This window comes from Cryptomeria japonica, chromosome 5, assembly GCF_030272615.1.
Source record: "Cryptomeria japonica chromosome 5, Sugi_1.0, whole genome shotgun sequence".
In the NCBI taxonomy this organism is placed as follows: Eukaryota; Viridiplantae; Streptophyta; class Pinopsida; order Cupressales; family Cupressaceae; genus Cryptomeria; species Cryptomeria japonica.
Window position 1 is genome coordinate 645,484,204 of NC_081409.1, and position 17,729 is coordinate 645,501,932.

Sequence of the window (17,729 nt, forward strand, 5' to 3'; positions counted from 1 at the left end):
TGTTGCATCTTCAAATTCAGAGTGTAACTATCTTCAATTTGTCGTTGAAGTTCAGACTTTGCTGATTTCAGAAAAAAAAAAAAAAAAAGTGGCATCTTAAGACTCCCTTTTGGTACCACAACTTGGTGCACATACCCAAAAGCAAACTATACTTTATGAATACCAACTCTAGCCTTCAAGCTAAAATATCCTCTATCCTTGGTTGTCAAGGTACTACCCTCCTAGATTCCTATCTTGATATCCTGCTCATCTCCAAACACCCTTCTTTGAACTTTTGGAATGACTTGCTTGAAAGGTTTCAAAAGAAATTGGCTAGCTGGAAAGGAAAGCTTCTTAGTATGGGAAAATTCTAACTTGTGAAGACCTGTTTGCAGAATATGTCGATCTACTACCTCTCTCTTTTTAAAATGTCGGGCTCTGTTGCTGATAAAATAGATAGGATTCCAAAAAGTTTTCTATAGACTGGCAAAAAAGAAAGAAGTAAACCTTTCTTGGTTTCTTGGGAAAAAGTTTGTAAACCCTTGAAGTATGGAGGGTTTGGTATAAGGAAGATCAAGTCCTTTAACAAAGCCCTCATTACCAAAATTGGCTAGCAATTAGCTGAAGCACAAAAGGATTGGACTGACATCTTTAAAGCTAAGTACTTCCCTATCTAAAGTGAGGATAAGTTATTCAATCAGTTGGATCTCCTTGTTGGTTCTACTATATGGAATTATGTGGCTAAAACTAGAAATGACATCAAAAGAAATGGATATATATTAATAGGAAATTGTATAAAGACAGATTTCTGGAAGGACACTTGGTTGCACAATTTGCCCCTAGATCATATTCCAGAATTCAAGAATATCAAACAATTTTTAAGTAGTCAATGTGGAAAGAATGTCCATGATTGCATAATTTGGAATATGGATTGTGCTTCTTGGAAAGACTTGAATAGAATGGTTTCCTGCTAGTTGAATGTTCATCCCACCAGTAAAAACCAACTCTTGCTCAAGGCTTCTAAAATCAATTCTCTTGTACCCGACTACTCCCTTTACTCTCCCTTGGTGGATGATGAATGGATTTGGAAACCTAATGCCTCGGGGAATTTCATGGTAAGATCTAATTACCAAAATTTGGAAGAAGACACTACTGAAGACTTCAATTGGAAAGCTATTTGGATCAAGGGTCTTATCCCAAAAATTAATTGTTTATGGTGGGCTTCAACCCATGGAAGGATCCTCATGATTGATAATTTGAATGAGGATTATTTCTTTCTAACAGATGTGAGCTTTGCCAAAAGAAAATGGAAAGTATTAAACACATATTCCTTTATTGTATTTATGCCCAAGAAATTTGGGAAGACGTTCTAATCAAGCTGAAAACTAGCTGGACTCAACCTAGAAATATGAAAGACTTTATAGAAGCTTGGCATTTATCTCCTTACTAACACCCAGTGGAAAAAAGTATTTGGTATCAAACTCTTTCATTCCTACCATGGAGTATCTGGAAGGAATGAAATAATATGGTCTTTAGAGAAGAAAGGAGAAGCAGGAGGATCCTTGCAACCATCATAATCCACTAAATTAAAGAAAATGTTAATGCTCAACCCTCAGCTTCTTCCAAAATTTACCCCTCCCTCTTGGACCTCTGACTAAGACAAGTCTGGGGGATTCGTCACAATATTTTGCAACTTGACTGGCATAAAATGTTACTAAGAAAGACCTACTCTTGGCAACCTCCTGAACTAGGTAGGATTAAATGTAACTTCAACGAATGTTCTAAAAGTAACCATACCATTTCAAGGGAAGGAGGCTTAATAAAAGACCATAATGGTCAAATACTTGAGGGATATGGTTCCAACCTTGGGATTGCCACTAACAATAAGGCTGAAGCCTTGACGTCTTGGATGGGTGTCCTAAGATTACAAATTATCTCAAGGAAGAATGTTATCCTCAAAGGTGACTCTAAATTAATCATCGACTAACTTAACGATGCTATCTCTCTACGATGGGAAGTCAGGGGTATGGTTAATAAGTGCAAAAGCATCCTATCATCTTTTGATGATATTAAGATACAACATGTCTATAGGGAGGGAAATAGGAAGGCGAACCTTATTTCTAATCAAATTCTTGGAAATTTAGACTGGTAGGTTTTTAATATTAAAAATAGCTTGAGAGAGATTAAAGAAATTCTTGCGTAGGAAAGACATAATGCAATAAAATAATTTGATGTCTCTACTTTTTGGGTTCTTTTTGGTGGAAGTTTTGAATTATTCCAAGATGATCGCTCTTTTAAAAAAAAATTAAAATAAGAAAGATGGGCTCCTACATGATTTTGTGTAGGTTGAAGATGAATAGGGATCTTGGCTCTATGATTTCCCTCTCCAGCCAGATGGTTGAGGTGGATTGTGACTTGGATCCGAACTTTCTTGATGTGGATGCAAAAACGATGAATGGAGTTGGCCAATGGATATAGGGAGATATTGTCTTTATTAGAAGATAGGGAAAGTCTTAGATTTTTGCACTACCTTTATAGGAAATGATTTCATTTGGTGCCAAACATATAAGAAATTTAATTTGAGTACATTTACAAAAGACAAGATTAAAAGAAATTATTCAAGAAGAAGCTTGAAAGTGCAGAAACATAGTTGTTTGTCTAGCCGCTTTCACAAAGTTTTTTTGTGCTATGTTCATCGTATTCTCAACATGGTAGGCCCTCTCAAACACACTCAACCTCACAATTGCTTAGGGATACTCAAAAATAAGGAAATCTGTGAGATTTTCCAAGTGGAAGGCTTCACTCCCTTTTGCTTAGCGTTAAAAGGTCATAACAAGGAGCTTTCTACTAGATTCTGCAACTCGTGGTAGAATAGCGTGGTCACGGTCGGCAAAATTTTGGATTACATTGCGGAGGTGACTGGCTTACAAATGAAGTTGAAAGAGTTGAAAGGAAAAGCTCAGGAGATTATAAAGGGTTCATGAAGCAGCTCTTCAAAAAGGGTGAGAAATTGGTGCCATTCCAGAATGGATATGACCGCTCTACTTTACCCAAACCCTTTCCTATTGTTAGTTACTATCTCATGAAATATTTTACCTTAGTGGGTAGATACCCTACTGTGCACGGGTATCATTTCCCTATCTTGAATCACATTAGGCACCACGAGATAATTAATGTCTTTTTTCCTATTCTCCACGTTGCAAATATGCATTCAAAATGGGACTAACTGCCCACTCCACCAAAGTCTGATATATCTGTTGTATAAGTTTGTTGTGGAACACTCTCCTTCTATTTGTTGTCTTGTCTCTGTGTCTGGCAGCATTGGTGGCTCTGTTAAGGCTCATTTTATTTCCCCCAAGTTGTTTCTCTTTAACCCTACAACTCAGAATTTTTCCAGCCCGTCTTGCTCTGTTACGACCATTCCCAAGAATTCTACCACTATTCTGGAAAAAGTCTCCCTTGAATTGACCCTGCTTGATGTCATTCCTGACAAAAGAAAGGTTGATACCCCTAAATGAACGTCAAAAAAAGCCAAGAAAACCTATATAGAGTCAGAGGGGAAAAGCCTCACCATAGAACTAGAGGTGCATAATTCTGATGATGAAGGGGAAAATACGATGGAGCAGGGAAAGAATGAGAGCAGTTCAGGTGAAAGAAGGTCGGTCCGTCTACATGCGAAAAGAAGAAGAGATTTAAATAAGGAAGGGGAAAACCTGACCAAGGCTAATTTGCAAGAAATCTATGACTTAGAGGAGGCAAATGACTTGAAGGATAACTCATAAGATGAGGACTTCTAGGTGGAAGAAGATGAACCTGAAGTAAACCCTAATGATGAAATGGAGGAAACAAACGAAGAAGAGGAGGGGAAGGAAGAAGAGTAAGGGGAGGATGAGAGTAGCAACATTGAAAGTGAACCGGAGTCCCCGATCAAAAGCCCTATCTGCCCCACCATCTTTAAAGATGAAGATATGGTGTTGTGTTCTCCTATGTCGCCTGTGCGTGACGATAGCAGTATGATGGAAGGACAATTAAATGACATGAGATAGAAACTGTCAACCCTAGAACAAAAAAATGATGAGCAGGATAGAAAAATCCAACAGTTGTGTGATGCATTTAATTCTCTTTGCTGCATTACAGATGGGATCATGAAGAGTGTTGTTCTGGGAACTGTTTCTGAATATGGCAGAATTAAGAAAATTTAAAAGAAAATGGCCAAGGAGGAAGTGAAGGAGCTAGACAAGGAAGGGGAAATGTACCAGAATGACACATGGGATCTAAACCTGGGAAGACTCAAAAGGGATTGGAACCTGATCAAGGAGTAGATATTTTCTATTCGGCTCCTTCCTTTTTCTTTTTGTTTATGCTCTTCTCATGGTGAATTATTGGGGTCTGCACACCCATTTTGATAAACATTATGTTTTATGGTTATGCTAAAACTTTTATTTCTAGGTTTATGGATTATATGAACATAAAAATTGTTAGTTTTAGGACTACTGATAATAGGTATACTGGGACTATTTTGTTTAAAAGCTAGAAGCTCGTCAGCATATGTAGTAACAACTACAGGGTTATGAGGGTTTTTTATTACTTTTGATGGGGGACTAGGTTTTTTTTTGGCTTCTAGGGGCTGTTTGGTGATGTATTGATGTAATCCTTATCTTCGGTTCAGGACTGTCTCCATGCTAGAAGCTCGTCAGCATATGTAGAAACAACTACAGGGTTATGAGGGTTTTTTATTACTTTTGATGGGGGACTAGGTTTTTTTTTGGCTTCTAGGGGCTGTTTGGTGATGTATTGATGTAATCCTTGTCTTCGGTTCAGGACTGTCTCCATGCTAATCTAATAAAAAAGATTAGAAATTTATCAAACTAAAAAACTTAATTTTTATGATCAAATTGATTAAATGGCATTGACATTTATTCTTCACCATAATCTTCGAACTTAAATACCTTTACTATTTATTAAATTTTCTCAATACTTACATATTATTAAAATAAAATCTCAACTCTTTTGAATTAAATATAAAAAACTTTATACCTTAATTATATCCATTTATTTAATTAACTTAAATTTATACGAAACTTTTGAATTAAATATAAAAAACTTTATACCTTAATTATATCCATTTATTTAATTAACTTAAATTTATACGAAAGAAGAACTTTTTTCCAGACGATATTAATCTTCCGCTCAAGACTTCCCTCATATTCATATGTACAAACTTCATTATGAATTTCACATACTTCAATATTACTTCCCCTTGAAATATTTTGCTTCTCTGAAAATATCTAAAAGACTAAGAAAGCAATGTCTCAAAAACACTGGCATTCCAAAATCTCATTCACTAAATATTTTTCTTTAATAACAAACTCATAAGCCTCAATAACAAACTTATCTTAGTCAAGCAAGATAAAAAGAACACATATAGAATAAAAGGTAAAATAAGTACAGTGTATTGTGCCAAGGCACAGGAAAAAGGATGTTCTAAAGGAAAATTAAATAACTTATTCGGAAAGGATGTTCATCCCAGCAGTAAAACATTCTCCTGTATTGAAATTTGTCCAATTAATTTTTCTTTCATTGTACAGTGTGAAAACGACGACAAGATGACACAATAAAAATAGTGCAGTTCAGAACGAGGGCTTTGAATTCCATATGTTCGTATTATTCAATTAACTTAGAGCAGTTAACCTGAATCTTCGTAAGAGACGCTCAAATTGCACGTTTGACAATCCATTTGATTATTTTGACACACAAATATATCATACCTCGAATGGCAACAGTATGATAACTTCGCACACACGTGAAAAAACTAAATGGACTGCGCAGATTGAGGTAACAACACCATAAATTAGACTAAAAATCAGAGATGCAGATAATCGAAAAGCTTTCAATGTAAGCGATCACGCAAACATTTTGTTTATCATAAATTTCCGTAATGTTGGCCGCCGAGATTTCGGAAAAGCCAAGTTCTTAGCAAAAACAAAAATAAGAAAAGCCAACTTCACACGGCACGCAACCCTAAATTGTTTTTAAGCATAAGGCGCATAAAATTGATATATATTAATAATTATAAAATTATTATAAATTGATCAAAGTTAAGACATATAGTAAATGCTCAACCTCCAAACATGAAATCAACCATAGAAATAGATAAAATAGTAAATATCAAGGGGAGCCTTGCTCAACCCCCAAAGATGAAATCAACCATAGAAATAGATAAAATAAATAGAGAGAGCTGAATTTGAGACAAAGTTAATATACTTCAACAATAAAAACACTACCAAGGTGGCCATGGGAATATCTCTTACCTTGACTAAAGATGCAAATAATTCAACAAATCCTGACCTCTATCAAGAGCATGAAATTCAACCTTTGATCAGTTATCAAATATGTTATGTGATGGTATCATTACTTCAAATTGGTGCCAATTCAGGGTCTGGAACTATGTTATCCTAACCAAAAAATGATTCACCTTCTACAAGAAGACAAGCTCTATTTGCCAAATCATCTGCTAATTTATTGGCTTCTTTACAACAATGACATATCTGATATTCTATGAAAAACTTTGAGTCCCATGCTTCCTAAAGAATGTAATTTATTTTCTAGTTGGGAGCTTCTACCTTTTTCAAACTAGAAATGATGTAATTTATTTTCCTATAGTGCTTAGCTCTCCTATAGGACTTAAGTTGATCCTAATTGGTCATTCCATAATCAAAGAGTTTCAAAATGGTTCCCAGTATTTATTTCTAGGGTAAAGACTCCATTTACAACATCTCAAAACTTTATTCACTTATTTACATAGGTAAAAACTACTTGTAGACACATAAAAATTCATCCTCATAACCACATTTTTAATGAATAATCTATGATTGTTTAAATCATTAGACTTCATTAATTTATTAAACCATAATTTTCTTATTCATTAATCTCTATAATCTCATGAAGCCATTTTGATCCCTAATCTTCTTCATTTCACAAAACCATCTTCTATTTATTCCCTTCATCTTCTCCTAATTGCATTCATTTACTGAATATGGGATAACCCTCATCTCTACCTACCTCCTTTATCCCACATTCATCCCTTGACTTATCTTTCCTCTGAGGATATCTATAAAATCCATTTGCCCCTCACATAATCTCTCTCTCGCTTCTTGGAATTTAGGCATTATAATATCTTTTTTATTTCAGCATGTTGATCTTTGTTTTTTAATAATTTTTCATCCAATTTTTCCATTCTTCCTTAGCTTCTTGTGTGCTATGTTCAAAATCTTAGAGCCAAGTTATTAGTGTGCAAGATCATGGAAGATAGGAAAGAAATGGAGTCAAGTGTCCATTGAATGCATATTTTAATTAATTTATTTGTTTTCATTTGATAAGGAAGAGCTCCATTGTCGGATGTTGGTTTTTTAATTCTTGATTCTTTGGCTCCTTGTTGGGCTCTTGAGACCAAGAATAAATTTGTATCCCTCATCTACACTACTTAATTTTTTACTTATATATATATATATATATATATATATATATAAAGTTACATTTTAAAGGAGGTTAAAAAATGTATATTTACATACAAAAATAAAAGAGAAAAGTACAAACATATAACATCTACAACATAAAACCTCATGCTTGTAATAGTGGGCTCACAATTTTAATTGGACAAATTTTAGCCTATAAACTTCAAATGAACCATTACAAAAAACTTGTGTCATCGATTGAAATGAATTGGCCCACATAGGATTATTAATGACCCAATATAATGTATAGAAATAGAACATTCAACAAATATGATGACATAGATGATTGCAAAGAGAATAAATATATTTAGGGTGACACAAGGTGCATATGATGTCGAAACAAATTCGATGCCAAACTGAAAAACCTCTAATACAAAGGACATACCATGACACAAAGTGACCATTTAAATTGAAATGATCACCCTAAATAACTATCATGACTATGATGAAAAGACATCTAGCTTACACAACTAGAACCTACAAGATTTGGCCTAAGAAAATAGATTTTCAAAATTTTCTCTCCAATAATAGAATCAAAGGTTTGATTCCTTCTTTAACTTGCAATGATGAATGCCTTCCTTTGTTGAATGTATCTCACTCTTGCACCTTGATATAATGGAAAAGTACACCTTAAGTGGCCTTTAAATGCCTAGTGTTATTCATAAAATAGTAGATTAACATGTCCCTTTCTAGGTTTAAAATGACATATGAAGAGGTAAGAAAATTCTTTAACCTTTCTATAATGAGACTTCAAGATATGGTGTAGGTTATTAAAAACATTTTTACCTTATTAAACAAATTTTATTTATATTTGAAACCTATCTACATCCTTTCAATGCAAAACCAAGTTGCTTATCAAAGTTAATGGAGATTATCCCACATGCACATTTAAATAGATAGAGTAATGCAAATACTCTATATTTCAAAATAAAATCAAGAAAATTACAATAAAGTAAGATTTGATAACATTTGAGATTGCCCAAGATTATTGACTAAATGTGCATAACTAATTGAGCCCCTCATGACAAGAAAAATCACACTCAATTCACAAGAAAATAAGTACTACAAAATGATGAACACTTAGAATGAAAATAATGGAATTCATTTAAATCACAATATTATGTATGTATGTATGTATAGCAAATAACAACAAGTACTATCTAGATTAGTGACATTTGATCTCTACACAAGAAAGAAAACCTAAGAAAGCTTATTATTTGTAAGATATTATCCACCAACAAGCTTATCTAGAAGGATTAATCTAAATTAATAGTAATTAGATAGAAAGGGGGGACATATAAATGGGAAGTCCATTTTTTTTTAATAAAATTTGTTCTTTCTTTGAAAATATAACACATATATGTTTTAATGCATGGACACTCATAATATTTTAAATGTATTTTCTAAATGATATTTCTCATTTAGGCCTGTATTTCCCTACCTAAGGGTTTGACATCTCTTGTGACTTCTAAATTTATGTGTTGAAAATAAAGTATCTTGAATTTAAACTTCAACCTCATGATCTTTTCATGTTTTATAATGAAGTGGTACTTATATCTCATATGTTATAACTTTCCCTTTACTAATTCCTTTGTGAATATAGACACTAACTCATCTTTGTTGTTAAAAGAATATAATTGTATTATTCCTTTTTTTACTATTTATCTGATGAAATAGTACCTAATATTTATATTTTTTCTTCTCTTATAATATATAAAAAGAAAATGAATTTCTTTTAGTCATAACAAAAGATCATCACTTACCCAACTCAAACATTCAAATATTTCTCTACATTATTTATTTTGGCATGTGACTATTCATGCTAGTATCATATTTGACCATATTTTTGACATTTTAACAATTATACACTAATGCATATATATCTCATCTATCTAGAATTACTCATAGGTTGTTTCTTTAACATTTTATTGGAACCATCATAACTTTTCACAATGATTAGTCAATATAAACATAGTATAAGAATGGAGATTTCATACCAACACATTCTTTTTTTTGTTTCTTTCTTTATTACAATGAAAATATTAAGAAAACTAAAATTTTTTAACTAAATTATTTGTAACTATATTACCTATAAAATAATTTGTATTTTTGGTACTTCTAACATATCTGAGGGTTTCATTTTTTAGCTACACACTTCATCCAATGGTCTATCTAATTCCCTTCACATACTCTCAAATGTTTTCAATCATAACCTATAATTTTAATAGACTTAATATTATATTTAATAAAATATTTTATTATTATTATTATTATTATCACAACTAGCAAGATTTGTAGATTAAAAATATTGTTGCCTTGAAAATTACACTCTTTATATCAAGAAGATTTAGCTCTATCATGTATAGAAAATAATCCATTGAATTAGCAAAAATCTTTTCTATTACCTTAGACATAACATACTATAAACTTATACCTTAAACACATATTTTCTTTTCGATATGTTATAATTAATCGATCTAACTGATTATTTCGGTAGCTTCTTATGCATCTGTTTCATTTGTAATGGATTATATCTTGTACCTTACCAATTATAGCTTGGAACATTTCTGCTTTCATTTATTATAAAATCTCATACACATCATTAGGAATGGTAGTCGATTTCCCCCCACAAAAAAAAAAAAAATTTCCTCTTAGAATAGCAAGGGATTAACTTGGTGATCTCTTTTGTTTACTTTGATAGTAGATAACACTTTAAGAAAACCACAAGTGACTTCTATGATTACCATGTTCTTGCTTCCCTATTTTCTATTAGTATAGAATATTTTATTTGACAAAGACTAGTCTTTGCAGTATTTTGATGGGTTAGAGCCATACTTTCTTGATCTATCAACTTCTTTATGGTTTGTTTGTTCATTCTCATATTCTTTTAGCTGACTTTTATCAATCACAAAAGTAGCACACATTAATGTGACTCAAAATCAATGATAAAAATATTACTCCATAACACTAATATGTTGAAGGAAAGCTATGGAAATCAAAATACCGGTTGTCTAATGAATCTAGTCATGGAAGCCACCAAAAGCCAAGAAATCTGGTGGAAGTGGGTCGAGCATGAGATTGACACCCTCAAATTGGGGGTCAAAGAAATTATTGACATTTTCACCACCTCCCCTGAGCCTAGCAAGTCGGAGAAACTTTTGATCTTGACTCAAAAACTTTCCCAAAATGTTGAGGTGATGAAGTGCACTGATGAGCAAAGGATCGATAAGGTTGAACAATCCATGACTGAGATCAATAAAAATCTCAAAAATCTAGTCGATATTAGTAAAGAAGCCATGAACAACAACATCAAGGGTCTCGAGAAGATCAATGTCATGGTAGCTAACTATAGAACCTACCACAGTGATTAGGTTAAAGATCTTGGTGGAGATGATATGGTCGCTGGTGACTGCAAAACTAGTGGACCCAGTTCTAGAACTAGGAGCAGAAGCTGTAACAAAGGCACCTCCAGATTCATCATGGAGGAGCTTGAGGAAATCAATAGGATTTCCATTCGAAAGAATACAGATTTGGTGCTCTCTCTAAACTAAGAGATTTTTATTTTGTTATGACTTTCTTTCCTGCATTTCCTCTATTTTTGTCTCTACTCGGGGTTGTTCCCCTGTTTTGTTGTTTTTTTTTGTCGGGTTTGTTGTTGGCTGGCTATTGTAAAACTTTAGGTTTTGGTTCCTTGTAAAACCCGTTTATCTTTATCAAAAACATGAATATGTTGAAACCTTGACAAAATATTTTACATTTTGATCACCTACGCGTTATAAAATCAACCAGAAGAAAAGTATATTTGTGCTATCCAAATCCATTGCTTGTAAATTTGTAATAATGTAAACTAGCACATTAAAAAATATCGATCACCATTACTATGTGTCTTCACCCTTAATTGAGACCACTTTCCTTCCCCACTATTCACATTTCATTTCCTATATTATTTTAAGGATATCGTTTGTGTAGGTTAATAATTTTAATTTTTTTAATTTTTTTTTGGGGGAGATATTCAGGTTTTATTTGATGAATTTTATATGTTTATAATCAGCATTTTTAAAGGAAGTGACATGTTTCTTTTTGTACTTTTTGATAAAAAAAAATTTACAAAACATGAGTTTTAGAGGATTGATTAGTTTTTTCACTACTAAATCTTGAGTTATGATTGCTATCGATTAAGTTATTTGAAAGGAAAAATTTATATATTAAAATAAATTTATTTTATGTGAAATAAATAAAATAGATTCACACTGAATATCTGTATATTCTAAACAATTTTTGGAATTCTTTTAACTTCTTTAAAACGATTTTGTTGGATCTATGTGTTCATTTCTTTTCATGTTAAAGCCTATTAATTTAATGATTGATTCTGATTTAAATGATAAACTTTTAGAAAATCTTAGAACTTTAATAATGTTTAAATTTTCCTTTATGATTTTTCTTTCTCTCATTCTTCAGTAAACAAACTTATTCCATATCAGAGAAAAATAATAAAATTTTTACTTTTTATAACAATGATAAAAAATACATTCATGTCAACGAATATCTTACAGCCCAACTTATTTAGTGACAATTACAATAGATAGACATTACTGATACCAGCATTAATACCATATTCTACGCTAAGAATACGAATGAATAAAATGGCAGTGCTATTTCGTGAATATGGCCTGGAATTAATATAATTACCAGGTGGGTCATAATTGCAGGTCATGAACGTATCACCACTGTTACATTTGATTACAGCACAACCGACGCTAGTGGTGGTACGCCAAACAATCTGAGTGTAGTGAGAGCAGTCAGGGCCTGTGCAAGTGTTATTGGAATAAATATACCACTTCTTTTCATCCACCCACGCTTTTACTGCTTGCTGAGGTGTCCAATGTCTGCCACTACCCCAGAATATGTTTTCACCGTAGGGCGATCCTTCTGAATGTTGAAGAAGGCAATCGCCCCTTCTCTCTCTCGCATAATTACGAGCATAAGTGGTAAGCTTGGGGCTCCATGAAAGCGGGGGAACCCCAACTTCCTTTCTGGCCTCATTATGTGGAACCAAGAACGCCTCTACAACCTTTGAACTTCTGCTCATACCCTCCACACACCTTAACACTACCAAGAGGATGAGTACCTGCCAAAATCTAGACATGTTGTAATGAGGCGCTCAAAATACTTGTATTCAATCCACCAGCTAGGGATGTGATGAAAGTTGTGGTTTCTGTGTGCCTATGAGTGGAACAAATCTCTCTTAAATACTATTGTGATCACGGCTAGGGGATATATAAAAAAGAATGTACTAGTAATACTCAATCTTTAAAACGTGTTGCCAATCTAACTCTATCTTAAATACAATGATCATGGCGGCTACCGTCTTCCTACTATATGATAGGATATGCTTGTAGTACTCAACACTTCAATGCTTATGCGAAGCCAAGAGCTGTTAAAATTACTGGAACAACTCTTCTTAAGTAGAACTATGTCGTCTCGCTATACGATGACCGATGAATTACAAGGAAAAAAAGTACTGCTAATACTTACCTTTCAAAACGTGCGACAACGCCAATAATTCCCATGATCCTTATCACTTTTGACCTTTGATGGCTTCGTCCATACGAATGATCCAGTCATTGAACTAGTTTCTTCTTCTCCCTCCACGTCGGTAGCTTTACTAACATTTTTGTTTTTTTCTAAAAAGGACGTACGGTCTTAATTGTCTGCTAAACACTGCAAATATAAGCTGCTTTAAACATGAGAAAAATTAAGGATGACTCTTCGTACACACACTAGACTGCCGTTATTAAGGATAAGTATGAAAACTTATAAGGATGGTCAATAATATTTATTTTATGCTTCTTTCATTCGACGAGTGCTTGTTTATCTAGCATGTCCAGCAAATACATTCATTTGCCTGCTTTAAGCATATTTGTGGCCATCCGTTTTCTATTCTTAAAGTACGGGAACAGCGAAGTTTTGAAATTTAGAAACATCGAACGTAGGATGTTCACTTATTATGTAGAAGACGTATTACATAATGGATGTTCAAATATGTATTAATAATAAAAATTAAAAGCAGTATTTTAATTTTTTTTTCTTTTCAACTACCTTTCATTTTGAGTTTAAGTATTAATCAATTTTATTTATCTCTTAACATCATAATTATGTCAAGCTAATATTATAATAATAATATAAGATATGATAATAAAATAATAATTTGTCTTAATAAATTTTTCTTTTGGTGAAACGTTTAATCGAAATATAAAAATATAGTAATATCTTAATAATAATTTAATAATTATTATAATATCATAATAAAATAATATTTTTTTATTTTTTTTATATTAAATATTGAGAGACCAAAATAAGGAGAGCTTATACAAAAATGAGCATGGGAGGCAGAGCCTCTGCCATCAACCGGAGAGATTATCCGACTGAACATAGACATCCTCCTACCAAAAAAAGTTACGAGAGAGAGTATATATAGTGATCCATAAACATCAACTAAAGAGCTACTAAACACTTATTGTAGAATCTCATCCTGGTTTTCCAACCATGTTGTCCATCCTTGTGGGCCTTCCATCCACACCACCTTCTTCCGCTCCAAAACCTAGGTAAACATCTCGAGCTTATCAAAGTAGGGACCTTTGTTGTCCCGGAGTTCCTTGATCAGTTTCTTTAGAGCCTCATCGAATGTCATTTGGTTCTCCGCAATTCTAGCCCATTCAAAGCCATCTTTCATCTCATATATGAACATGGTTACCCGACCATCCCTGAGGAAACGCATCAGCTTCTCCCTCTCAACATTCATCAAAAAACATACCTGCATAGCAATTTTATAACATGTGAGTTTCTTAAAAAACCAAGTAAGAGTCCTATCAGTACTTTGGAATTTTTCCTCAAAGTTTCCAAATAAACCAAAGTATGAAAGAAGAAAGAATTTGCCAGAACAGGTTAGCATCCTTCTTGAGACCATGAATGAATCAAGTAATAATATCAAGAATACAAACATGTTTAGTAATGGAGATTCCAAACATCAGCCAAATCTCTCTGGCAAAAATGCAATAAAAAAAGATGTGTCGCATAGTCTCAGGCTTCCTACATATAGAGCATAGGTCGAAGGCAGCAAAGTTATTCCTAATAGACGGTCTATCCAACATTAGTTGCCACCTAAAGCATTTGATTTTAGGGGGGGTGGGGGACTTCCATAGTTTCTCAAATATTTTCTGCCAGGCAGAGGTATTAAGGTCAACATACCAAAGGGAGTTAACATGATCTATCACTATGGTATCATGAGTGAGCAGTTTGTAAATAGACTTGGCTTTGACCTTGGAGAGGAGGGAGCTATCCTTCCATCAGAATGAGAGGTATCTCTGAGCGTCTACATTAGTGTTCCTAGGAAGATCTAGACAAGCACGAGCATTTTTAATCATATTGTAGGTTCTCTTATGCGAGGCAGGGAGGCCAAACTTATTGCTAAGATCCTCCCAACTGATGAGATTATCATGTTCCAAGATGTCCATGAGATATTAAATGCCCTTATTATACCAACACCTAGCAGAGTATCCTTGGGTTAAAGCAAGGGGTTTAAAGTTATGGTAGAGATTCCACCATATTGACCTTTCCCCATGCAAAATGTTATTATAGTCAATATTAGAGTTGGCAATAAGTTTACGCACATGCTCCCAAGTTTTCCAAATAGACTTAAACACCCAAGTGCCTTCAAAAGACACAAAGAATCCACCTGCTACTAGATCACTAAAGGGGAGGGCTTTCCAAAATCTGGCAAACTTGGGGATGCCATTTTGTATGTTATTTCTGACAAGAATCTTCCAGGGTTCTTGTCCTTCCAAGGCATGAAATATCCACTTGGTAGCCAGAGAAATTCCTTGTGTTCTGAAATCCTTATGTCCCAGTCCACCAAGTTTCTTATCTATGTGGCACTAGATCCATTTGACTGTGTGGGCCTTTCTTTTACCCTTACCATCAGACCAAAGGAAGTGCCTGATAGATTTTTGGATCTCATAAATTTGGTAGTTACTGAACATCCAGACAAAGGAGTAGTATAAACTATAGGAGGAGAGGATTTTCTGGAAGACTTGGATCCTACTTGCTAAGGATAGAACCCTATTGTCCCATTTGTTAAGTTTTTTGTCAATCTTTTCTTTGACCCAAATCCACATGTCTTTGAGAGAGGGATAGACAAAAAAAGGGATACCAAGGTATCTGACTATTTTATTGGGTCCTCCCCATGAGTATCCAAATTGCTAAAGCCAGTCCGGGGGTTCCTCTTTCTACCCAAGCAGAATAGATTTGGAATTGGAGATATGAGTACCAGAGGCTCTGCCAAAGGTTGCAAGTTTTTGATTAAGAAAGTCAATGTTATGCCTAGAGAGCTCCAGGAAGAGCACAGAGTCATCAATTCAAAGTCATCTGACATCTTAATGCCATGAACTTTAGGGGATAGGGTATCATCTCTTAGGAGGTAAAAGAGGACATCTGAGGCAATGACAAACAGAGCAGGGGCAAGGGGGCAGCCCTGTCTAGTGGATCTAGAAAGAGGAAAAGGCTGGGAGAGTGACCCATTAACTTCAACCAGGGTGGAGGCATCTTTGAGGAGAATTTGAACATATTTAGAGAACTCTCTAGGGAAACCAAAGACTCTAAGAATCATGAGGATGAAGTCCCATTCCACCCTGTCATAGGCTTTCTCAAAGTCCACAAGGAACATGGTAGTATCTTGATTTGAGGTCTTGGCCCATTCTATAGATTCCCGGCTAGTGAAAAGGTTCTCCAGGATATACCTACCTTTAATGAATCCTGTTTGGGTAGAGCAGATGAACTTGGGTAGGATTTTCTCAAGGTGAGAGGCTAGGGCTTTGGCCAGGATTTTATAGGAAACGTTAAGGAGGGTAATTAGCCTCCATTTTTTTATGAGGGCTTTGTGCCCATCTTTTGGGATAAGTTTAACAATGCCCCTATTGATGGACTCCCCAAGGGTGCCATTATCAAATGCTTCGGTGTATATGTCATATAGGTCTTTGGTGACCCACTCAATATTGGTTTTGTAAAACTCAATAGGAAATCCATCAGGGCCTGGGTCCTTATCATCCTTGAGGGCTTTAATGGCATCAACAATTTCTATCATAGAGATTTTGGTCTTGAGAGGGAGAGGTTCATTCTCAGAGATTCTTTTTGTGATAATGTTACTGCACCTATTTCTAGCATCTTTTGAGGCTTCAATATCCTCCGAGGTAAAGAGGGTCTTATAAAACATTTCAAAAGCATCTTTGATCTCATTGATGTTCAAGAGTTTTTAATCCTCAACTATGATTCTGTCATTTTTTTCTCTATTTTGTTTTTGTTTAAGGAGATTGAAGAAGACTTTAGAGCCTTTGTCTCTGAATTTGAGCCAATGATTATGGGCTCTGATGAAGGCACCCCTGATTTTGACCTATTGATGTTTCCTAAGAATGTCTCTAGCTTGAGACACCTGTTCCGCTAGGATAGAGGAGGAAGGATTTAATTGTATTCCATGCTCCAAAGAGTGGAGCCGTTCAATGAGAGTTTTTTCCACAAACCTAATATCCTTGGCTTTCTTCTGGCCAATAGTTTGGAATATTTTGTGCCAAGAGGAGATGTTTCTATTCCATCTGAGGGTGTGGGATTGGGGATGTTGAGAGTGCATGTTCAAGAGTCTAACCATTTTAATGGCAGTTAGGGCATCCTTATCATTTAGCAGGGAGGTATTTAGGATAAACTTCTTATTGAAAGTATTATTGTTAGATATGGAGTCCCTAGTATTGATGACAACAATGATAGGGAAATGGTTGGATAAGGTCACTAGAAAAACAACCACCAAGTTCCCCAAGTGGTTAGGGGAGAAGGAGAAGAAATCTTTATTAACATAGAACCTATCTAATCTGGAGTAGATTCGGTTGGGACCTTGCTGAAAGTTGCACCAAGTCTACCATAGGGCAGAGGATTCAGATTTGCTACCCTCAAGTGGGTCAAATAACTACATGTGTTGTTTAAACCTATCCCAGTGAGGTTTCTCTTGTTACTTCCATTCGAAAGGGATACCCTCAGCCTTATCATCTTGGTTTTCAATCATCTTAAAGTCTCCAGCCATGACCCAGGGGATACTCGGAAGGACTGGCAGCCAATTGTAGAGGGACACTCTTTCCCTATGACCATTAGGTGCATATATAGAACATACCCCAAAACAGGAGCCTCTAATATCTA

General features: G+C 34.5%; 1 protein-coding gene across 1 annotated transcript; it reads right to left on the bottom strand.

The window, feature by feature from the left end:
• Positions 1 to 3,164: 3,164 nt before the first annotated feature.
• On the bottom strand, positions 3,165 to 12,582 carry LOC131876019 (pathogenesis-related protein PR-1-like). The gene is made up of 2 exons (XM_059220775.1): positions 12,071 to 12,582; positions 3,165 to 3,465 (listed from the first exon to the last, which is right to left on the bottom strand). Exons 1-2 carry the CDS (start codon positions 12,580 to 12,582, stop codon positions 3,165 to 3,167), a joined length of 813 nt encoding a protein of 270 aa, XP_059076758.1.
• Between the last annotated feature and the right edge of the window lie 5,147 nt (positions 12,583 to 17,729).

Excerpts from the sequence above, each read along its gene's own strand:
- LOC131876019 (XM_059220775.1), bottom strand. The coding sequence starts at position 12,582 with ATGAGCAGAAGTTCAAAGGTTGTAGAGGCGTTCTTGGTTCCACATAAT. Across the intron at positions 3,466-12,070 it reads ATCAGTAATGTCTATCTATT|GAATGACATCAAGCAGGGTC; the intron begins GTAATTGTCACT and ends TTCTTTTGTCAG.